This window comes from Tamandua tetradactyla, chromosome 3, assembly GCF_023851605.1.
Source record: "Tamandua tetradactyla isolate mTamTet1 chromosome 3, mTamTet1.pri, whole genome shotgun sequence".
Taxonomy (NCBI): domain Eukaryota; kingdom Metazoa; phylum Chordata; class Mammalia; order Pilosa; family Myrmecophagidae; genus Tamandua; species Tamandua tetradactyla.
This window is the reverse complement of record NC_135329.1, coordinates 174,841,689-174,866,765: the sequence shown is the minus strand read 5'-3', so window position 1 is coordinate 174,866,765 and position 25,077 is coordinate 174,841,689. Positions and strand designations below refer to the sequence as shown.

General features: G+C 39.0%; 1 protein-coding gene across 1 annotated transcript in view; it reads right to left on the bottom strand.

The window, feature by feature from the left end:
• Positions 1-25,077, bottom strand: part of AOX1 (aldehyde oxidase 1) — a 77,150-nt gene that overhangs the window by 31,128 nt on the left and 20,945 nt on the right. The window contains exons 14-21 of the mRNA XM_077154619.1: positions 24,751-24,935; positions 23,610-23,772; positions 21,910-22,002; positions 17,247-17,416; positions 16,746-16,872; positions 13,565-13,687; positions 8,513-8,609; positions 1,263-1,387 (exon numbers count right to left, since the gene is read on the bottom strand). Of these exons, the coding sequence (XP_077010734.1) occupies positions 1,263-1,387; positions 8,513-8,609; positions 13,565-13,687; positions 16,746-16,872; positions 17,247-17,416; positions 21,910-22,002; positions 23,610-23,772; positions 24,751-24,935 (1,083 nt within the window). The remainder of the gene's footprint in view (positions 1-1,262; positions 1,388-8,512; positions 8,610-13,564; positions 13,688-16,745; positions 16,873-17,246; positions 17,417-21,909; positions 22,003-23,609; positions 23,773-24,750; positions 24,936-25,077) is intronic.

Here is a 25,077-nt window from a genome sequence, read left to right as displayed (position 1 = left end):
CCAACAAGATATCCATACTAATAATTTTCTCTATCTTCTACCACGAGCTACATCCAAAGTATCCCATTCACATGAATTCCTAGGCATATTTATTGTTCATGAAGCAGCAAGATTTTGTGGTGTTCTCAAATTTCTCTCAGACTGGGCTTTTTCCCTTCATTGCTACTGTCTCCATTGGAAAATAAGCATTATTCTCTCACCTCCCATTTGGATTAACACTAATGCTGGCCATTTGGTCTTCCCTGGATGCAAGTTTCTCTCTTCCTTGCCATCTAATCTTCAGGGGTCCACCTAGTCTTAACAGCTGTCTTAACAGCTCATCTTTACAGTGTGGAACTTGAGAGGGAGGAAGTGATGGGCCCAAGGTCACAAGGGGTCAAGAGCAGCACAGGAATGGAATGGAGTTCACCTGACTCTTCTAAATGTTCCACCTTCTAAAAGGCCCCACTTTCCAGGTACCCACATTCTTACTTGCTCTGGTAATAATACTGGACCCTTATGATCTACTGAATCAAGACCCAGCTGCTTTGTTTCCCTTAACTTCCCACTGAAGCTTAAACCTAGCCTCCCCTAAAAGCACCTTCCACTCCAGCTTGGGCAGTGTTCATGCCGTTACTACTTTCTTTCATATATGCTACCTGATATGCAGGACCCAGGCGACATGTGTTTGCAGAAGGCACTCACATGCACAAATGAAAGAAGGAATGATGATGGCCTTGATCTTGCTGTGGAATTGTCCAGAAATGGCCCCTTTCATTTTTGCTACCTAGACAAACCTCACTTTCACAATAAATTCTAGCTTCAGGCTTTTTCTTCACAGAACTTGGATAATTCTAGCCTTCAGCAAACCCTCTTTTCTCTTAATTTCTCCATCCATGTAGATTCTAACTCAGACAACTTTGCATCTGCACCATACCCACTACTATTTCCTAACAGCTTCATGTTCATCAGGCACTGTAAGGTTTGGAGGGTAAGCCTCCCTCTTTTTTTATTTTGTATCCTTAACCATGCCAAGAACAGAGCAAAAGAAACCTGTTTGTTTTATTATATGTTTTAAAGTTACCGATCCACAAAAAAAGGCCCCTATTTTATTAATACTCTCTTAAAAGCTCTGAATAGATATGGCTATTAATAGTCAAGTGGGTATGGTTATTAGGACCCAATATTCTTTCATTTTCCAAAATGATATTGTGTCTCTAATTGCTCTTGGTATATTTTGATGGCAGACATTCGATATGTCCTCTCACAATGGCCCCAAGTACCTGTACGTATTTAGGAAACTGTGTGGACACGTAGATATCCATTTCTTGATCCTCTCCTTTGGGAACTGCAAGCATGCTTTGGGTTTCCATATAAAAGTGTTCTTGACCTCCCATATATATCTCACCTGTAATAGGAAAATACACCAGAGTCAAGGAGGCAATCAGAGGGAACATGTAGCGCCTCCCAGCTTTTCTCCCATCATGCAGGAATTCTACTGACAGTGCTTCGGCTGGGGTAGCAGGCTGCACAGTGGAGACCGTGATCAGCAAAGGTTTTCTTTCACTAGACCTGCAGATCTGAAGTGGAGTTCTGATGGGAATCTGCCATGTCTGCCATTTACTGGGTCATGGAGTCCTAGGGAAAGGTTTGCCACTTTCCAGAGTCAAAATAGTATGGCAAGGGACTTTCTGTTCCAGGACAAGATGGAATAGATGCACTTTACCCTACTCCTCCTGCTCAGTACAGATAAGACCCTTACATTATATATAAAGCAAAAATAAGTATACTCTTCAGGATGGAGAGAAGGCAGATCAGTTAAGGACCTCTGGACCTGAGGAAAGATACAGCAGTGAGTTCACTGTTTTTGTTTGTTTGTTTTTGGTCTTGTTTCATATATCCCAGACTTTGGTGCTGGAGAAGCCAGCAACCCCAAAACAGCAACAGACACAGACAAAATAAAAGTTCTAAGAAAAGCTTTCTCTTTCTAGCCAAAGGACCAATAAAGTAGAAGCCTAGCAAGACACAAAACTTTTAGACAATAACTGCTCTACTCAAGCCAAACACCACAGAAAGAAATTGTGGCGCTAACCTTACCATGCCAGCAAAGATCAACTGGGAAGCCTAGATTTCCACATTCTCCAGGCTGCTAAATGGTGCTCTCAACACTCCTGGCAGGGCGGTATCAGGGGAGACCATATGAGGTGCTAGACTTCCGCCTCCAGCCTGTGGAACCAGGTGCCCTGCCTCTTCCTCACGGGGGCAGTGTCAGCAGAGACCTCTTGAGGGGCCTGGACTTCCACCCCCACCTGGCAGTAACAAGGTAGAACACCCCACCCCCCTTTTCCTTACCAGCCCAATCGGAGGAGAGGCTTGGTAAAAATAGATTTAAGTAAGATCCATACTTATAGTACCCCGAATGTCTAGGATACAATTGAAAATCATTCATTATACCAAGAACCAGGAAAATCTCAACTTGAATAAGAAGACAATCAACAGAAGCCAACACTGAGATGATACAGATGTTGAAATTATCTGACAAAGAATTAAAGCAGCTATCAGAAAAATGCTGCAAAGAGCAATTACATGTACACTTGAAACAGATGAAAAGTTTCATAAAGAAATGATATAAAAAAAGAGCCAAGCAGAAATTTTAGAACTGAAATGTACAATAACAAAAATTTAGAAACTCAATAGACAGACTCAATAACAGAATGGAGAGGACAGAGAAAAGAATCAAAGAACAATAAAAAGACAGAAAATGGAAAACAGACTGAAAAAAGAAACTGTTTTAGGAAGGTGTGCTAACACTATCATCAGAGTTCTAGAAGGGGGAGAAAGAGGGTTAAAAAAGTATTAGAAGAAGTATTGGCTGAAAATTTCCTATATTTGGTAAAAGACATAAACCAAACAGGATCCAAAAAGCTGAGTGAGTCCCGAATAGGATAAAACCAAAGAAAACTATGTCAAAACACATTACAGAAAAAAAAACAAAGAAACAAACACAAAAACACATCACAGTTAAACTTCTGAAAACTAAAGGTATTTTTTTTTTTACTTGAAAACAGTGAGAAAGAAACACTATTTTACCTATAAGGGAAAAGTAATTCAAATTATAGTAGGTCTTTCATCAGAAATCATGAGAAGGAAGTGGTACAAAATTTTTCCAGTGCTGAAATAGAAGAACTATCAACTCAGGATTCTATGTCCACTGAAAATATCCTCAGGAATTAAAAGGAAATCATAACATTCTCAGATGACAGAAAATTTCTTCAGCAGACCTGCCCTAAAAGAATGGCTAAAGGAAGTTCTTGAAACAGAAAGGAAATGTAAAAGAAGTAATCTTGTTTCAAGTGTGTGTGTTAAAGCATTTTGATGATAGGAAGGAAGAGAGAGAGAATGAAAAGAATAAAAATATGAGTAAATATAACAGGTGTTCCTTCTCCTCTTAGATTTTCTAAATTTATTTGATGGGTGAAGCAAAAATTATAACATTGCATCCTATGGTTCTCTTTATGTAGAGGAAATATTTCAGACAATTATAAATTGGGAGACTTTAGGGACAAAAAAAGAGGTAAGTTTTCTACACTTCACTGGAACTGGTAAAATGTAGACACCAGACTGCATTATATGTATATATGTGTATGTATGTACATACATACATGCACATTCACAGTGTATATAATATGTAATGTAACTCCTAGAGATACTACCAAAAAATCTGTACAAAGAGATTTATTCAAAAAATACTATGATAATAAAAATGGAATTCTAAAAATGTTCAAGTAACTCACAAGAAGGCAGGGAAAAAATGAAAAACAGACAGAATGCAATTATAGCCAACCATCCTGTTAGGAGAAAGGCATAACTTTTACAAATTAAAAATGTACCAGATAAAAGAAATCTGGTGATTGTTTGAGGGGGATTTCCAAGGAAGTTTCTTGGATTGAAGTCTAAATTTCCTATCTTGCCCAAAACCTGAGTAAAGAGAACATACAGAAACAAAGATTCTTTTTTGTTTATTGAATGGAAACTTTAAAATTTCAAAAACTCAGATTTAGATTTCAATTTAAGCTCTTATCAAATATTAAACTGGCTGTCACCAGGCTCAAATTCATGTGTAAAGTATTAATGATTCCATCTATCCATTCAGCATTATTTTGCTAAATGTATATTTCATTTAAAATAAACAAAGCTAAAAAAAATTAGAGCTATCCCTACTTAAATCTTAAGGGTAAGCAAAAATTTAGAACCTGTGACTTTGTGTAGCCTCCACCCCCCATTCCCACGACAAACCTCAATGGGGGGCACCCTTTCTTCTCCCTAGGGTGTTGCTATTAACTTCTTGGTTTGAAAACTCATTTGATTAACTGATCCCTGAGATAAATTTTAGCCCAGTATAAGTTGAGAGGTGATTCCTCCAGACACATTTGCATTTTAACAAGAGGCCTTTAAAGACTGGAAAAGCTTTAAGATATGAAGGAGTCTATTGTACATGTCCGGCAGGAGAGGTTGTGGGGGAAATAATCTCAGCTTCAGGACTTCCTAGGTCTTTTGCAAATCCTGCCAAAGATTCTCATCTATTACCCCCAGTATGAAGCCCATCCCAGCGAACAGAGTTTTGGAAAGATAAATGAAAGTGGAATGATGTGGACAAGAGAACACTGACTTCAGAGTAGGACAATTTAGATTTGGCCTTGATTACTGGTCAACTATGTGGCTCTCTGGCTTCAGCTGGCTGATTTGTAAAGGGGGATCTTTACTGCCCCATCTGTGGATGACACCACAATTATATTAGGTAGGGTGCAATAGATTTTCACAGTTAGCAAAAAAACAAACAGCCTGAGTCCCCTTCTTCTCAAAAGTGGATACTCACCCAAGAGTATCACTCCTTTCAAGAGTGCATTCCAGGATGTAATGCTCCACATATTTTACCTTTTAAATATTTTTTTTTCTCTTGGAACAGCTATTTCCCTCAGGGTCAGACAAAGGCCTGCATAGATTATGATCATGACCTCTAGTTACCTCTGATTAAAATAATCAAAAATTATTAATTCAAATGACGATAACAGAATAAGAAAAAAATACTTCAAACTAGTCAGCAAAGAGAATGAAAATTTAAGTATAATATAAACGCTCCTTTTCAAGGTCCCAGTATCAATTTTATACTTATCAATGGGGTTTGGGAGCAGGTTATATCTTAAAATTCAAGTAAGATTGGGCAAATTACCTAACTGAATTAAATAATCTATAGTATTTATAAAGGCTCTAAGGAAAAATACAATATTTGAATCCTTCCATAAGAACATATTATGGCAAGAACCAAACTTGAACAGTTGAGTCCCCCTAAATATAATTTTGATATATTTGATAAATATAAATATGATATTTCCAAAATGTTCATGCCAAGGACTCTCTATGCTAGAAACATTCCCCTTTCCTTTTCCTCTCCCACAAATCAAACTTGCCCTCCCAGTGTTTGCCACATTTTACTAATCATAAGAACCACACAGAGTACTGGTTAAAACCTGTTAAAATAGATTCCTGGGCTGCCCTGGCTCTTCCTTCCTACTCCAGAATGCTAGGAAAGGAGCACAGGAACTGCTAGATTTTATAATCATCTGCATTGAGGCTTTAACAAGAAAGTGGGAAACTCTGGGTTTAGTAAATGAACACCTGTCAGTGTGTTAGGCCACTAATAGACAAGCTTTTCTAGAGAATAATAGCTAAAATGTTTAAATCTAATAATAGCTGTTGCTCACAGTTTAGATCTCTTGCTATGTGCCAGGTTCTGTGCCAAGCACAAGTTTATCTTTTATAATCTTCAGAAAGGACCCCTGGAATTGGTATTATTTTATTCACATAGTTTTAAAACAAGGAAACTGAACTCTTAGAAATGTCTTACTAAGGTCACATGGCTAATAAGACAGAATGTCAAGAAATGCTTAATGCAGTGCCAGGGCAAGGTATCTTTTCTGTAGCTTCCCGAAGAACTCAAGTGGTTGGATGGATCAATTATATATTAGACCGCTCTGTGCTGTGTATTCAGGGGTGGTATCTCTTAGGACTCTTCCCATGCTTGGGATCAGGATTGGAGAGAAGTTGGGGAGATGATAGTTTCTAATATGCAATCGAGGCCAACATCCTGGAAATTCTCTTGAAGACAAATGATACCAAATGATTTATTCTTTGCCCTGAGAAATGGCGCAGACAGTCTATCCCATCCAGCAACATATCTGAGTCAATCAGAGATCTTCTCTGGCACTCATTACAGAATAGCTTCCATGGCTTGGGTGACACGGATGACAGTGTAGCATAGTGGAAAAAAGCGTGGGCTAAGGTTTATTTGTATCATTAAACATTAATTTAACTGGATTTTGACTGCAATGGTTGCTATTCAACTCTATGCATTTGTCAAAACTCATGGAACTGTAAATCAAAAATAGTGGATTTTAGTGTACGTAATTTTTCTTTTTAAACATAAAAATCAATTTAAGGAGAATTACAAAAATGAAGAAGGAAAAAGCTAGAATGAACCCAGTGACTTTGGACTGGAATTAGAGGTAACAGTATAAATTCCTGGTTTTTAATATATATAAATAAATAGATATATACAGAAATATAGATGTGTCTATTTCCTAGTTCTGTCCCCCAAGAAAACCTGGAAATAATGACACCCCAGGAGCAATGAGCACACCGAAAGGACCCTGATCTTGATTACTAAAGATCATCAAGGCCAAAAAGGAAGTAAGGAAATGGCTAAGTTCAGCATTGGGACTGAAAACGTGTAAGATGAATGTGGAACATCTCGTCCCAGAAAGCAAGGTAGTGCTCAAAATAAATTTGGAATTTGTCAAAAGGACACAATAGCCAGTTTGAAGGGACCTCACTGGACTAATCTGGGACAATTTAAACATCAAAATAAATAATGGTATTTTGATTATAACTTGAATAACAATCCACAAGTCCATACATGATAAACAAGCAAACGGGGGAAGAAGAAAAATCTCTCTCTTACAGTAAAATGCCAACTGATAAATGCAGAAGAAATAGAAGAGTTAGAAAATAACCATTTGACAACGATTGCAGTAACAACTGATTCAGGCAAAAATTATCAATAAATGCTAAAACTAATGGATAAAGTTGGGATGAGGAACAAGATATTTACATAGTTTTAAAGATTTTCCACTGGAAAATACTTATTAATTACTAAGGGGAAATGTAGCTTTACGCAGGAGAAACCTGGCAAACACTACTTCAACCAAGGGATCAAAGTTTCCTTCACCAGCAACAGGGAGAACAGACATCCTGTGTCTCCTGATATGATACACCAAGAAAGGCACAATCTCACCTTCATGTGAATCAAATAATGAGAAAACATCAGACATACATAAATTGAGGGATAATCCATAAAATAACTGATTGCACTCCTCAAAGAAGCCATGAAAAACAAAGGAAGACTGAGGAACTGTTCCAGATTAAAGGAGACTAAAACAACGTGACAACTAAATGTAACATTTGACCCTGAATTGGATCCTGGACCACGACAAATAATCTTTTGTTATAAAGGACATTACTGAGACAAATGGCAAAATTTGAATAAGGTCCGTAGATTAAATAATATTGTGTTGATGTTTCGATTTTGATAACTGTATATTTATATAAAAGAACTCCTTGTTTTTAGGAAATAAATGCTAAAGCATTTAAAGCTTAAGAAGCATTATGTCTGCAACTTACTCTCAATAGCTCAGAAAAAAAAGAGAGAGAGAGAGAGAGAGAGAGAGAATGATAAAGCAAGTGTAGCAAAATGTTAATGTTTGGGGACTCTGGGTAAAGGGTGCTTGGCACATTTTTGTACTGTTTCTACAACTTCTCCGTAAACTTAAAATTATTTCAAATAAAGAGTAAAATTTTATTGGAAAGTTATAAATAAATAAAATAAACTATATCTGAAAGCCAAATTCAATTTTAATTACAGACACATATTTAAAGGAAGTCCGGAAAGAAGGGAGGGTCGAAGGAGAGAAGGAAGAGAGGGAGGGAGAAAGAGAAGTTTCAGAGAGAAAAAGAATGAAAGGGAAGGAAACATGGGCTGTGGAAATCCTAAAAGAACTGTCAACTTGACTCCAGGCTGTGTCAGTTAGTAGCTGTGTCTGCCCTTGACCACGCTCTTTACCTACTCTGAGTCTCAGTTTCTGGATCTGTCTGACTGGGGTCATCACATCCCCCTGCAGGGTGATGATAAGCAGAAAGAAGAAGATGTTTATAACAACAGGGTCTGCCTAGGGGCAGGTGGTTGGGTGAGGGGCTGCCATGGGCAAGGCCGCTGCCTCCCACTTGGACCCTAACTCTGCTTGTCACCCACATCAGACCTGGAGGGAAACGTGTCAGTGATTGACGTGCCTCTTTCCAAGGAGCTACATCACCTACGCTGCCAGATTTTTTCTAAAAGGTAAAGGTAGCATTAAGGTGGACATGCTTATAAGGCTTACAGAGCTCCTTCCCCACCCAGCCTCGCATCAGACAGTTTTACCTTCAAGAATTTGATCAACCACTTTAAATGCTTCATCAACATTTCCATATTCCAGTTTCCTTTCTGGCTCAAAGAAGGAGTTGTGTTGTATAGCTTCCTAGAAAGAGAACAGAAACGTGAGGCACCAGGGACAGAGAACCAGCAGCCAACCCATTGGTGCATCTCTTGAGGCTGGGCAGCATTTCTCCTTCCATTCTGGAATCCTATGCACTTCCAGAGTGACACTGAAAGGCTGAGCTCAGACCCGAGCTTCAGTGAGACTTCCCAAGGAACAAATGCAAATGTCCTCATTTGAATTCAAAGAAATGCAGGATACTCAGAAAAAAACCTGGCACCTGGCTGATCGCAGAATAGAACTAATATTTTCCAGGCAGATTTTTCTCTTCTTTCCACAATTCCTCATTTTACGCATCCAAGGTCACATAGCACAGAGATTTTGAGATTGGGTTTTGTCCATTTTCTCGACCATAGGCCTATTACTTCACCTCTCTGTGTCTGTTTTCTCATCTAAGGGGAGGTACTGGTGCATACAGCTCCAATAAGATTGTGATAAGGATAAAATGAAATGAGGTATTAGTAAAGTGCTTTCATGGCTTACAGTAGGTGCTCAATAGCTGTTAGCTGGAGACACACTCAAGTGAGAGGGATCCTGGTGGTGCTGCCTGCCAGGCCCACAATCTCCCTTCCCAGGGGATGAACACAGCCCTAGCACAAGGCAGGAGAACACCTGGCTCCTCTAGCCCTGGGAGTAAGGCTGCATTACAAGCCCATCTGGGTACCACCAGCCCATTTTTTTAAAACATTGTTTTATTGTGAAATGTAACATATATACAAAAAAGCAATAAATTTCAAAGTACATTGTGACAAACAGTTATAGAACAGATTTCAGAGTCTGGAATGGGTTATAGTTTCACAATTTTAAGTTTTTCTTCTGGCTGCTCGAAGACACTGGAGACTAAAAGAAATATCAATATAATGATTCAGCATTCAGATTTATTTGTTAAATTCTATCTTCTCTGTTGTAACACCACCTTCTCCTTGATCTTTCTCCCACTCTTTAGGGGTGTTTGGGCTATGCCCTTTCTAACTTTTTCATGTTAGAAGGGGCTGTCGATAATATGGGATAGGGGGATAGAACTAGTTGATATTCTGGAGAGGCTGGCCCCTCTGCATTTCAGGACTTATCTGTTCCAGGGATCCATTTGGAGGTTGCAGGTTTCTGAAAAGTTACCCTGATGTATGGAATCTTTGTAGAATCTTATATAATCCCCAAGGCGTACTTTAGGATTGGCAGGAATGGTTTTGGTTGGGGTTTGGCAAGCCATGGCAGGTAGCAATGTCTAACAGAAGCTTGTATAACAGTGGCCTCCAGAGTAGCCTTTCGACTTTATTTGAACTCTCTCAGCCACTGATACCTTATTTTGTTACATTTCTTTCCCCCTTTTTGGTCAAGAAAATATTGTTGATCCCACAGTGCCTGGGCCAGACTTATCCCTGGGAATCATGTCCCACATTGCCAGGGAGACTTTCACCCCTTTATGTCATGTCCCATGTAATGGAGAGGGTTATGATTTTACTTGCAGAGTTAGGCTTAGAGAGAGAGGGGCCACATTTGAGCAACAAAAGAGGTCCTCTGGAAGTAACTTCTAAGCATACCTATAGGTAGGGTAAGCCTCTCCGCTACATAAATAAGCTTCACAAGAGCAAGCCTCAGGATCAATAGCTTGGTCTATTGACTTGGAGTTCTTAATGTTGGAGAGAATATCAGCGGCTTTCCTCGTGGTGAGGCTTAATAGTTCCACATTTTTGTTCCCGTCCCTCAAGGGACTTTGCCACTATGTCTTAATTTTATGCTCAACATACTCTGGGATGTATCCAGGTATTACATTAAGCTATACAGAACTATAAGCCCTCATTCCCATTCTGGGCTCCATGTGCTTGGGTTGTTTAAATTAGCTATCTGGACAGGTTGAATCAGATTATACGCTACAGAAAATTTTAAGTTTGGGACAAAATAAACCTCTCTTCCTTTGGTCTCATACAATAGACTACCAATCCATCTTATACTGACTCTTATCAGCTTCGCTGGGTGCCCAGTGAAGGAGACAGTGGTAAGTACACAGAATCAGGGATGCAGCTACAATAGTCTAGGTGGGATGCAAGGTTTTCTTACCTATCTCCATCAAGTTACCTTCCTGGAATCCTCATGCCCACTGGTAAATGTGACATGCTAGCTCTGCCAACATTAATCTACCATGGATTGTCATCCAGCCATGAAATTCTGGTCACCAGTAGGCAACTGGACCTATCAAATTACCTTACAGGGAGGATCTATTACGATTCTGCAATTTTCTCCATTCAAACAGTGGGTCTGTTAAAGAGAGGGATAGAAAGATCAAAGGTGATGGTGGAGTTACACAGAGAAGATAGGATTTAGCAAATGAATAGGATTGCTGAATCATTAAATTGATATCTCCTTTAGTTTCTATTATCTTAGAGCAACTAGAAGTAAAAACCTAAAATTGTGGAATTGTAACCCGTATCAAACTCTGAAATATGTTCTACAACTAATTGTGTTGCTGTGCTTTGAAATTTATTGCTTTTTTGTATATATGTTCTTTTTCACCAAAAAAGGAAAGGGAAAAAAGTCGATTGTGATGATAAAAATTTAAGCCTTCTAGCGTCCTATATTCTGGAGCAGCTAAAAGGAAAGGATCATATTGTAGCCCAAGACCAACTCTGGGGTCTGTCCTGTAACTACTTGTTGAAGAGTGCTTCGAAAATTATTCCTTTTTTATATCTTTGCTTTGTATATATATTATACTTTACAATAAAAAAGTTTTTTTTAAAAAAAAGCGGGTTGGTTTGTTTTTACTGGAATGGGTCCCAGGTTCTGTGATAGAATATTCACTGATTGCTTCTATTACTGATCAGCTACGTGACCTTGGGTAACCCTGCTTTTCAATTTCCCCATCCGAATGAAGATAATAATAGTACTTATAGGTTTGTCTGAGCATTTAGTGAGTTAATGTAGGAAGCTTGCTTAGAATAGAGACAAATATCTTGTGTACTCTGCATAATTGTTAGCAATGGTGATGCTGTAGTTGACAACGAACAATGAGAGATTCTGGTGGGAAATATATTTTTCTCACCATGGTCATTAGCCTTACATATTGACCCAAGAGGCTTGATCAAGTTTCCGCATTCAATCTATAGAAAACTCTAAAAAGGAGAAGCCGTGTGAAAACTAAGTGATGGTGACAGAGACACTATTTTTACTCACAAAACTTTTACTACTGGAATCAATTCCACACTTTTCTTGTTAACCTAAGAATCAGACATCCCAGGTTGAAAATAGAAGCTAATTTTGTAGATTCACTTGTTTTTAAGGTTAGTATTTTTAAACTTCACATGTTGCTTGTTCTTTTAGTAACTTTGAGCCAATTTCCTGAATACTTCTTGTTCAGAAAAGTGATAAAAGACCTGTAATGTGTAGGCAGCTGAATCCATTTTGCCACTACAAATTCAGATTAAATCTAGTCTGTGGTCTAGTTGGTTGAGAATTTAAACTCAGATGAATATGTGAGATCATCATTTCTACAGTTGGGTAGTTGATGCTGGTATTATTTTCTGGCAGTCAATTATAGATCTCCTGGTTTGAGTGAGGGAATGTGGACAGAAAGTGATATCTGTTTGCTTATCTACATTTTATTTGCACTGAAGGTAAGAGAAATGAAGGTAAATATTTAGTCACTGGTACTGGGTAAACATTTGATAAGCTACTATATAAACAATTTCATACTAAGAGGAAACTTAACACTAAAACAAAAGTTGGGAGACGGGATGCACAAAGTGAGCAAGAGCAGCAGGCAACACATGAAATGAACAGGGAAGTGAATGTTAGAACTTGACACTGGTCAGAAAAATTTAGGAGACTTAATCACTATTTAACTGCAACTAAACTTTCTATATTTTTATCCTCCTGACATGATTTTATTTCAATTTTAACACACTAAGGAAATTGTCCTGAAACAAACTCTATGTTCTCAGGCATTAAGTAGCAAGACAGGAAACGCACCCACAGCCTAGTTCTTCTGGAGCTACTAATCTTGGTCAAGTAATTTCTTCATTTTCTCTCTCAGGGCATGCTAAGCCACCTAAGAAACAACATACTCATTATGCTGTGAAGATAATATTATAGTCCCAGAGTACATGGAGTCTGTATGTTCCGGATCTAATCTATTCATGCTGCTTTACCAACTCTCTGTCTTCTATTAATTAGTAAATAATAAGAAACAATGACATTCATGCAGAAGAATACTATGTTATTTCACGGAGATGACTCTGATAACCTTTGTGACTTTCTAGCTCCTTTCTAGAAAACAGGATGGAAAATGCAATTTTCTGATTTGTTTAGGTCTCCAAAATACCTGAAGGCATCATCTCATCTCTCACACACATTTAAGATATGAATTAAAGAATCTGAAAATAGTGTCTACAAAATTTGCTTCATAGAGAGTGGAAGCAGGTGAATACAGAGAGCTATAGGACATGTCCACCTGTCCTGGACGTTGTTGTTTGCCCATCCCATATTCTCATTTCCCTCCTTCCAAACAATGCCCAGATTGAGATTCTTATCTATTATTCCATATGGCCCATGTGCTTCAAAATACCTGACCCACCAGCAGGAACCAACGCAGTCCTCTGGCCAGTCATTTATCCAGAGACTAAACCTCAGGCTCCAGCTTGGGGTGCTGAGACAGTAGTGTTCTGCTTGCTCATGGACATGAACAAGGAAGCTTGTAGCTCAGATTGCTACTGACTAACATCTCATGATCATAAAGAAACCAATTGGGACAACATCTGTGCCATGGGCAACAGAGAGAAGAGGCAGAAAGAAACTGACATAGTTAGAGGCCAATAAAGTCCCTGTTTTTGGAAGTCCTTTAAGTTGGATTTTCCTATTACTGTAGCCAAAAAGCATTTTAACAGATATACCAGTGATAATCTGCGCTTCAGGCCCCGTATTAGCACCACCATCAGACACATTACCTCGATTGTTAGGATCAGTGGTTTCAAGTCCTCGTAGACAATCTTTACTCTCTTAGCAGCTCTCCTTGCCTGAACCTCAGAATCTGCAATCACGGCACAGACAAGCTGACCCACACAAAACACCTACAACAAAGAAAGACCTTTGTTTCCAAGAAGGGCAAGGACATGGTCATAGACTTTCACTCATTTTTTTCCTCCCTCCTAGAAGGATACAACTTAGTAAATGGCCCATTCGTATCAGTAATGACTCTGATAACAGCCACAGTTGACGAAGGCCTCCGTGGGAAAAGCACATTTATCAGAGTTGACCGTCTGCTCCCAGGCACTGCAGGAAGCTCAGGTCTCTGATGGTATAACTGGAAGTGGTGGCAGAGGAAGGGCCAGAGTGATGCTGCCTCAAGTACAGCAGCCTCAGGCTCCAGACACACCCATGGGGCGGTTGGAGGGACAGCTGTTCTAGGAGAGCCAGGTGCAAGGCTTGAACTGTGACTGCCACACCACTGACAAGGACCATTCTGAGAACGGCAGTACTTGGTGCTCCCTTTATGTCCAGAGAGGACCAGGAAGTCATAGCTCATCTCAACTGGAGAGGAGGGGAGGAGAGAGGGCATGGACTAGGAAGGGGAGTTCTGTGATAACACAACACTGCTCAGGGGCCAAGTTTTTGAACACAAATTGTGTTAGAGCACAGGGTTTTCATGGAAAGCCATGAGATTGCAGCAGCCTAGACACAATCGTGCACAGAGCATCCCCTTTCCTAGGGGTGGGGAGTGAGGTGCAGCCAGCATCATTTTACCTGCAGATAGGATAGATAGACTAAGAAGTTCACACAGGGACCAGAAAGTTAGATGGGAAAAAAGAACCAAGGCTAGAGAGGGATAAAATGGTCCAGACTAGAAAATGTCACCTTGGCCATTTAGTTCTCTCTTTCATTTTATACCATGATGACAACCAAACTGCTTCACCCATTTTAAAATCTTCTTTAGACTATTATGTACTTTCACAATGAGCATATAGTAGTTTTATCATCAGAAAAACATGGTATTAGACCCAATGTGGAGTTTTTGCTTAATGGGTAGAGAGCATCCATCAGGGGTAACGAAAACATTTTGGCAATGGATGGTTTCATGGTCAGGTCCATGTGTCAACTTGTCCAGGTCGTGGTACCTGTTTGTCTGGTGGGGCAAGTGCTGGCCTGTCTGTTGCAATGAGGACATTTCATAGAATTAAATCATGATCATGCTGGCTGTATCCGCAGCTGATTCCATTTGTAATCAGCCAAGGGGAGTCTATTCTGCAATGAGTGATGCTTAATCTAATCACTGGAAGCCTTTTAAGGAGGATTCAGAAGAGACATTTGTTCTTCCTGCTTTGGCCGGCAAGCCTCTCCTGTGGAGTTCATCCAGACCCTCCTTTGGAGTCGTCAGCTTCACTGCCTGCCTTACAGATTTTGGACTCTACATTCCCATGGTTATGTGAGACACTTATATACATTTTATATTTATGGATATTTCCTGTTGATTCTGTTTCTCTAGAGAACCCTAACTAATAGAACAGTGGTAATGGTAGCACAACATGATAAATGTAATTAATATCATTGAATTGCACACTTTTAAAAATGGCTGAAATAGCAAATTTTATGGTACATATATACATATATGTATATATATATATACACATATATATATGTATATATATACCTAATAAAATTTTTAAAAAGTTAAATACATTAAAAAAAAATGAGTTTATTGGGTGTGGGGAGGCAGTATAGGGAGAGATAAAAGAAATAACATGGCAAAATGTGGATAATTGTTGAATCTGGGCAATGGATCTGTGGAATTTCATTGTCCTAGTCTCTCTATTTTTGTGTATATTTAAAATTTCCACAATGAAATGTTTTTTAAAAGTCATAAAATTCTATACAAAAATGTTGAAGAAGAAAAAGAAAGAAAAGAAAAGAAAAATAACTAAACCAACAAAAGCAATCGTTCACAAAAGCTCTAGTCTCAGCTCTCCACGGACCTCTAATTTTATATGGTGACTCAGCACCTGAGATGCTCACATTCCATGTAAGCACACCTCAGATAGCGAGGATTAGATTGTGTGTCTAGAACAGCTTTGTTTGTTTAATTAACATTCATGGAAAGAACATAATTCTCATTGTCCTCTACCAATGTTGCACAGGCCAGCTCAGGGGAGGTTCGACCTTGAGTTCAAACTCTTGAGCATTGAGCTTTCAGTTTGATCAACTAAGTTGGCCAGTGAGGGCCAGTGGCAGGAACTGTTTCAAATTATGAAGTTCTTTTGGCTAATATCCGAACTAAGAGTCTGAGTTATGCAAAGAACCTGTTGAACACTGCCTTTCTTGCATTTTCTGCTAACCTAATAAAATACAGTAGCCAAAGTCTTAATATTTTGAAACCTTCAAATGGCAAAAAATGCAATCATTGTTCCTCTACTTATTTACCCTAAAAAATTGGGAAGTACTGTGCAGAACATACAGGTGAATCAGACACAGACCTTCACTCAAGGAATTTTACTAGGTAGGGGAAATACATAAGATACTGACATTAAAGGTAAAAATACAATAGAAAGTAGAAAGTGTATCAAGTGCACAAAAGAGTCCACTTTGTCTTCTCCACTAGAATGTAAGCGCCACAAGTGAAGGGGCCATACTCATCTAGTTCACCTACAGCAACCAACTGTGCTCATTTAAAAATGGCAGCATGAATGAATGAATGATAGTGAGCTCAGAAGAGGGAAAGAGAACTTCTGGATTAAAGGAAAAGAAAAGGCTTCATGGTGGAGAAACCACTTTAACTTGGAATTGAATTTTGGACATTGGTGAGGAATTCTGAGGGGATGTGGAAAGGGTTCTAGAAAATAATAATTATCATTATTTTCTCTTCATTTTTTCTTCCACACTTACTAACAGCATACTATCTTACTATTAGAAAATATAAAACACCAAAGTATCTTTTATAGAACTAGTCAACTTCTTCATTTCTAAGGAAAATGAATTTTTTAATTAAGTCAAGAATAGAATATATTGTTTCATAATAAGCATTCAAAAATATTGGGATCCTCTATGATGTGTTAAAAGGAGACGCTAACTTCAAGAAATAAAAAGTGCCATTAGCTGAGGAACTGATTTTTTAAATAGAAAGCAAAAATGCAGCACCTCATCTGTCGCAAGAAGTGCCTCAGGATCGCCTAAAAAGCTCATGATGTTTATACCATCAAGATGCTCTCCAGTTATGATGTCCACCACGCCTGGCAGGGTGAGCGCTTCTGACAGATCAATAGACCTAGGTGAGAACACACAGCAGAGATCCTTAGAGCAGCCCATGCACCCCCAAGGTCATCAAAATTGTGGTTATTTGGAGATAAGATATAAGAGAGAAATAAGACATATCAAGGAACTGCTCCAATAGTTCTCCGCCAGACAACTGGGAAAAAATTCCTGGGACGGTGGAGTTATCATATGGAGGGAAAAATTGCAGTAAGTCCTACATTTAGATCAATCATCTCCAATCTGGTTTGGATATTTCCAACCCTCTTCATACCATCATATTTCACTAGTGGGGAAACAAGACATGGTTACCTTTTGCTAACAGAGTGGCTTAGGACTTAGATGCAAGGCGCTTATTAACACTGACTGGGCAAGAATTTGATCACTTACACAATCTTAGCATGAGCTCTTGAACTCGTTACGAAGCTCAAGAAGAGCTCCTGGTCCACGGCAGGCATGTCATCACAGTAGATGGCTTCACCTGTGGCATGCTTAATGCCAGACAGATGCATGACGGGGTGGCCAACTGGATCTTGAGGAAGCTGCCTTGGGTCTGCATCCTATTTAATTAAAAAATCAACATGTAATTTTTACACTTCTGTAGAGAAAATAGAAATAATTCTATTACGTATACGTACGTCTTCCATAAGAGAGTAACCACACAATTTGTATTCAAACCAGAACACTTTTGAGAATGAAACAGCCAGTATTAATAACATCAGGAAAATCAGCTTACCCTGAGATCCCAGGCAGGCTAGGACGTCTAGTCATCCCATACATGTTGTTTTTGCTGTTTTCACTTTTTCCGAATATAGATCACAAACATCTCTAATGGAAATTTCACTTGTGGAAATAAATGACTATAAATCTCATCCTAACAATGTAAAATTATGTTCTCTTGCTAATTCTTATGTATTTTTAAAAAATTTTTGAAAATTATTTTACTGTATTTAGGCATAGTACATATATTAGAATATTTTGCAGAGGAATATGATGATTTAATGACTATGCTTATAGAAAATATTGAGGGCATGCCTTCAACCACAATAGCTTTTTCTTTTTCTATTCTGAGTGAGGACCTCACAGAGATATTGGTAAAATTTGTCACTTGAACAATACTGGTAAAGAGCGAAGACTAAGGGAGATACAATTTGAGCAACGATTCACTAAAGTTACTTGTTCTTAGAAACTGATGGAGTTACCAAATGCCATGTCTTGTTACTGGTTCTATAAGTACCATATATATGTTCTATTATCTGAAGTGGAGACTAAGAAATATAAAGTTTCCCCTGTATTTCAAACACGAGAATTGTCAGCTCTCCTAGTTGGGTGGGTGATGGGAGAAGAACTGGTTTCAAAGAAAGAAGGAAAAGAGGTTAAGAGACATGATAAAGGTAAAGCTTAGAACCAGGGTGAAGGCTATGGGGCTGGTGTTGGGAGTCAGGGAAGTGGAAACTTCAGGGAAATTGCCAGTCAACCGGTGACATGGCTGTCACCTTCTAAAAGAAGATGAGCAGTTCTGGGCCGGGAACTCTGACAATGGGACTCACTGCAGGGCTGCCTGGAGCTCTGACTTCCCGGAGAGCACTGTGTTTGTTACAACAGCTGGGGCCAGATTATCCGAGGCTTTCTCTGGAAGAATTGTGGGGTCAGGTCGGCCAGGATAAAGTCTGGGAAAAGCTATGGAAGCCTCCCCTTTCGGCCCCATCTGCTACTCCCCACTGCAGTTTACGGGGTCAGCCCCCAAGCCCTGGATTAGACAGGGTTTCCTTCCTTGAGATGAGCTTCACAGGACAGGGGTACATCACAGAACATGAGGGAAGAGAAAGCCAGTTCCCAACAGAACATATACTACAGAATTAAAAAAGCAATTGAAACTGATCTATTTCCAACTCAGTATAAATTAAGACATCTGACCAAAGAAAAGCTGAATATTTTTATATATGAATATCAGATTGTGCCATTTTAAAAGCATATTCAATGCATATGGACCATACAGGAGACATTAAAATCAACCTAAACTGGTATCTCATCTTCATCACTGAGGTAGATTTTCCAATTTCAAAATAAATCCTTGGTCTCGTGAACTGCATAGGAATGAAAGAGAATGACTGTAGCTGTCAGAGATCCCACTGATCAAACAGCATGTTTTCTTTTCTTGCAGATGTTTTGCTTTCTTTTCCTTCTGAACATTTGGATTTAATTTACCAAATGCCATGAACAGGAGAGAGCCATGATTATAATAGGGAATTTTACATAAAAATAACTGTGAAAAATGCAGTTCTCTGATGCCCTCTGCTGCTAAAGGAAATCAAGAATAGTGATCCTCATTCATTCCAACCTACTTGAGGAAGTTAAAAAAAGAATAAACCTTCCCCTTGAGCTAGAACCACAATTCTCCAGGCAAGGGGTAGGCCTAGAATATTAGGGGGAAGAAGAGAGTGGCACGTGTAAGTTGAAATCATTTAAGCATTATTGATCACTATTTGGAAAATGAAAAAATAACTTGTTTTCATAATATAAATGACAAGAAGTAAACTGTCAACCAGTTTTTGGCTGATGATTATATATAGGAAGTAGAATGATTTCTATAACTAACTTGGTATAAGAAGTATGTGTAGGCTGCACTGGACTAATTCCTATTGCATATAAACATAAACATGTATAGTTTTAAGTCCATATTTGTTTTATTTAGATATAAAATTCAATTTTATAGTTATTACAATACAGTACCAAAAAGGGAGTACTGATTAAGCTTTTTTTTCCTACTCTTTTTGGTGGTTGTTGAGTTCATCCTGACTTTATAAACTAGAAATCAGAAGATTATCAGGCCAGGCACCATTAAATAAAGGTGGGCATAAGGCCACAAACATAGGGGAAAAGGGAAAATGAGAGAAAATTTTATACACTAGGATTCAGACATGAGCGAGGACCTGGAGCCGCCAGCACACACCAGCTCCACTGACACAGTTCATTGCTCCGTCCCCACGACCAAATGCTCTCAGCAGTTCTCTTCTCCCTCTGCTTGGAGGAGCCCAGATGGTAATCAAAAGTAAAACAACTTCAACAAGGGTTCTGTCAGGTATAGTTTTTCATTTGTTACCAATGGCAGGGATCAATTTTCTGTTTACTATCCTCAGCACCCCCAAAGTGCTGGGCTATGACGTTGAGATGGCCTCTCGAACAATATTTGAGTGACAAGCACATCATTTTCTAAAGCCCTAAGAGGTTTTTTCCCTCCTGAAAAATAAAATTCTGCACGTTGCAAAAGTGTAGACATCAAGAGGGCCACGGTGGCTCAGCAGGCAAGCATTCTTGCCTGCTATGCCAGAGGACCCAGGTTCAATTCCCGGTGCCTGCCCATGTAAAAAAAAAAAAGTGTAGACATTAAGGAAATCTACTTGTAGGCCTCTGTAAAGGCTGTGGAAGTTTTCTATGTATGACAATTTCATCTGTAATGAAAAACTTCACAACGTGAAAAAGAATCGTGTGACTCCTTGCTGTGTAATGCCTGCCAAAAGATTGAAAAGAAATTCCAAAATAGATTTTTGTTCTATTCTACATTCAAACGCAAAAGTATTTTAGCTAAAGATACACACTTTTGGAGTCTGTTGTGATGAATCTACTGGTGAAAAGAACGGTACTTGATCACTTGCTTATGCTTAGTATGTGGCTAAAGATACCATGGAAGAAAGAATGTGTGCTCTCAAACTGGTGATATCTTGATGCTGCATCAAAATGTTGCAAAGCAAATGGACTGAGGTGGGGGAAATGTATTCTCATGATCTTCATGAGTGCTGATTTTCTCTAGCATGTAGATGTTTTGTGTGAAAAGCCACAAGGAAAACGAAAAGTGAAACTCATGTTTGGGAAATACACTAGTTCTAAAATGTTGTCTTGCAATTTATAATAACAAACTCACTTTCAAGATAGTCAACTATGTGAAAAAGGATGAGTTAAGCACTAGATTATTGGTTTGCTATGTGATGATTTGAATGATCATTGAAATTGTTTTTCCTTTCTGAGGTTTATTCATTGCCAAAGAGACAGTCACTTGGCTGGATGTTTATGAGCAGAAGGTTGCAGCTGCCATATTTTGGAGAACATCAGGTGAAAGGGAAACTGTTCTTAACTTTCAAAATATCACTTTCTATGGAGTTTGGCAAATTTGAGTTTATGAACATAATGAACCTAAACCTCTAGGGGCATATACCAACTTTAATGTCTATTTATGACATACTGATCTTTTATAACAATCCAACAACAGATTCAATGAACTGATGCTTTAAAAGGCGTCGTCATGCTCTCAACTTGATGAAATTCTCCTAGACAGGTTTCTTGATAATGATTTCAAGGAAGAATATACTACATCCTATCTAGTTTATCAATATTCTTTTATGATAGTTACGGCAGAAAATTCCATTTGAACATTATGAGAATTCTGTTCTCTCTCTGATATTCAGCCTTCACTTGAAGAGCTCAAAAACATCTCTTAGAACTTATGTTTTACTCTAAAATGTAACTCATAGAAAATCACTTGGGGAATAAGGAGTGGGGGCAAAATACCTCCACATTCAAACAAAATGAATCAGCAGCTTTTACAAAAAAGCACATTATTGCATTTTCATCAACCTCCCGGGGCTATTTTTTCTTGTTCCTTGAAAATGAAATCAAAGCAGTCCCACAGCTCTGACGGAGTCCCACCCTGGTGATACTCCGACTTCTACAACGCCAAGGGCAGAAAGCCCGAGGCCAGCCAGCCAGTTCATGTGTGGTGGTGCTACAAGGTCACGATACAACACACATGACCTTCAAGAACAAAGCAGACCTTTTCTTTAAAATTATCAGAGCTTTGATATTTTTTTAGTTGCAATTCTTCATTGATTTGAAAATTTTAACTAATGCTAAAGGAGGTTCTGAGTTCACCAGAAGGGGAGTTTGTGTTTATAAAGCTTGAGAATCACTGAGACACAAGTGGGACTGCGGACCCACAGGTGGAGCAGCTACAGACCAGGCCCCTTGAATTAAAAAAAGAAAAAAAAATGTCACTAACCTGGTACTTTAATATGCTCCAGTGATGTCTGGAATGGATATCTTCTAAAGCACTTTCGTACTTGTCTGCAAGGCTAGAATAGCGGACAGGGTCCTGAAAAGTAGAATGGTTATAGCTATTTAAAATTTGGCAGAAGGGCTTTTGGTGGGAGGCTAATATGAATGTGATGTTTAACATGACTAAGAACTCACTGTGTTCAGCAGCCTGGGGCTGCAGGCAGCTCCCTGATCTCAAGGACATATACCCTCAAAGGCATAGACCTACTACTACATATTAGGAAGGGACAAATGAAAATGGCCTATCACTGCCTACAACATCTCCATGTGTCTTATGACTATCTCACACACTTTCCTAAACAATTTGAGGGCTTACGAACAAATAAAACAGGAAGATAGACGCTAAATAAATGAACTAGAAAGGAAGAGAATACTTAAGCTAGGAAGAAATCGGAGCAAAAGGACATCATTGCAAATGAGCCTCAAACTCTGCTCTGCACCACGTGACAAAGTGCATGGAACAGAAAATGCAGAAGGCTGTGTCCCAGTGATGCCCCACCGGAGGAAGCATTCCCGGGAAAAACACTTCTTAGACCTCAGGGAAATTGGTCATTTTAGTCTCTATATGAAACTTTGAATATACCTAGCAATTGATTTTTATAATTTAAAACATTTAATAGAAAAGGAAAGCCAACAAGAGGTTTTTAAAGAGAAGGAGTTGACTTCAAGGTATAAAACTCCGAGGCAGAAGTTTCAAATTATATCACTTGATTCATGAAGAAATTATATTAGTTTGCTATTAACTGGGTGAAGCTACAATTGACCATAGTTTTATCTCTTTGGATTATCTGGTGACAAATGGACTTATATATATTTTCAAGCTTCTATTCTAAAAAAATCAGATACAACCCTTTGGGTTCTTGGTTGGTTCTGTCTATAATGAAAAGATACCCTCAAAGACAATGAAAGAGAATTTTGTGTCTCTTATTTAAAGTGATCATATTAATTTCTATACCACAGGAAGGTGTCCTTGGCTTCTAGTCTGGTTTGGCCAGTTGACAGTAGCATGGGTCAACAAGGCCAGTATTGTGTGATTTCCCTTCAGGTCTAGCAAATTAACCAGAGAAATCCTGTTAGTCTGTACGTCAATGACTGCTAACTCTAATCGTTTGTTATAAAGACAAGAGAATACCTGGACTGTGATCACTATTATTAAGACTGCTAAGCAGTTTTCATTATGTCCCTCTGAAGGGACCATGTGTAGTCCCTCTCCCATAACGACAACTACTTTCCCATTTCATGGTAACCATGTGGAGTAGCTGCCATCTTCATATTAAAGGTAAGAGAAATGAAGCTGAACCCAGAGAGGAAAGTCAAAAGCAGGAAAGTAAACTTCAACAAGTGAGGAAAATACTTTACTGGGGAAAATGTACTCAAATGACTAATCATTTTTCTGCATACCATCTAGAAAAACAACATATCAGAAACAATTGAATTGTATAAAATAAAACTCTACAAAACTCTGAGCTCTATGTGCAATTCTTTCCCAAACTCACACCCCTTCAACAGGCAGTCTGATGCTTGCCCAGCAATTCCATTAATATTCTCTATATATTCTCAGCTATTTGGCAGGGGTTCTTTTCTCTACTTTGGGTGTCACTATATTCCCCAGCACTGGGAAAACTAATACATTATTTCATTTACCATCTTCTTCAAAATCTGCGACACTTCCAGGTAAAACCTGAAGAGGAAGCTGATGACAAGAGTCCTCTTGAATTCCACCCTCCCACCAGGAGCCGAGCCTGGGAGGGAGACTTCGTCCAGAACCAGCCTGCACGCCTCATCCAGCATCTCTTTGTTCCAGGGCCTGTGTGAGCCAACAGAGAAGACTCCCAGCTGACACAACTCAATACCTCACAGGGTCAACCAACAGGTAAGACAAATGGTGACGGGCTCGTGAAGCAAATAAGAGTACAAGCTCCAGGCTCAGGCAATCTGAGCTCAAATCATGGCTCGACCACCCACAAGGTGTCTGACGGGGCCTTACCACTTCCTCATCTGCAAAAGGGGAACAGTAGTAGCACCTACCTCACAAGGAATAAATGACAACCCAGGTCAGCCCAGTGGCAACTTTACCCTGACATCAGTAAAGTGCTTACTGCATGCCAGCCCTGCTTTGAGAAACTCATGAGTGTACTCACTCGTTTAACCCTCTCACTTGCTTTATGAGGTATGAATGATGATCCGTCTTTAACAGAACAGGGTACTGAGGTACCATGAGGTTAAGTAAGCTGACTGACATCACTTAGGTAACAGAGGTCAAGTGAGATTTGGACCCTGGCAACCTAACTGACTCAAGTTCACGTACTTTCACTGCTCAATGTTACTTCTCCTGAAATGGTACCTGATACCTAGTAAATGTTCAAGAAATATTAGCTATTAGTATTACCAATAGAAATAAAAAGTAAGTCAAGCAAATGCATCTAGCAATTTGTTATAGAACAAACACATAATCTATTTTCCATCATGGAATTTATTATTTTCCCACAATAAAGAATACACCTTTTACTCATGTTGCTTGCACTGCCTGGGCATTATACACTTTTGGGAGATAAGCTGTTTCTCTCTCTCTCTCTCTCTCTTTCCTTACACATGAATGCTATATAATAATCACTTCACAATTACTATAATCAAGGCATATGGAAATATAATGACACATAATCATGAAATCTTACTGGAATGCCATGCCATTAAATATAAAGGTACTAAGCATTTTTCTTCTGGTAATATCTCACCACAAAAAGACCTGCCCCATTACTTGGTATTTCAGGACATGATGCCATACCTTCCAATGAGTTTCTGGCAGGAAGTTTTTGCACAGATGGTGGTTGGTCCAACACCTCCATAGTAGATGGACAACTCCCTAATGATGTCTTCCCCTTCTCCAAAGAAGACCCGCATTCCCGAATTGACAATGGCTAGTGCATTCTGTTGCCGCTGGGCTTGTCGGAAGGCCGACACAAATTCCCACTGAAAGCAAAGTTAAGTAGCACGGACACACGATGAGTGCCAGTTATGTATTAGGCAGCTTTTTTTTTTTTTTTTTTTTACATCTGTTGCTTTGTGTGGTCCTCCTCAAATCCTCCAAGGTACGCTTGATTATACCCATTTT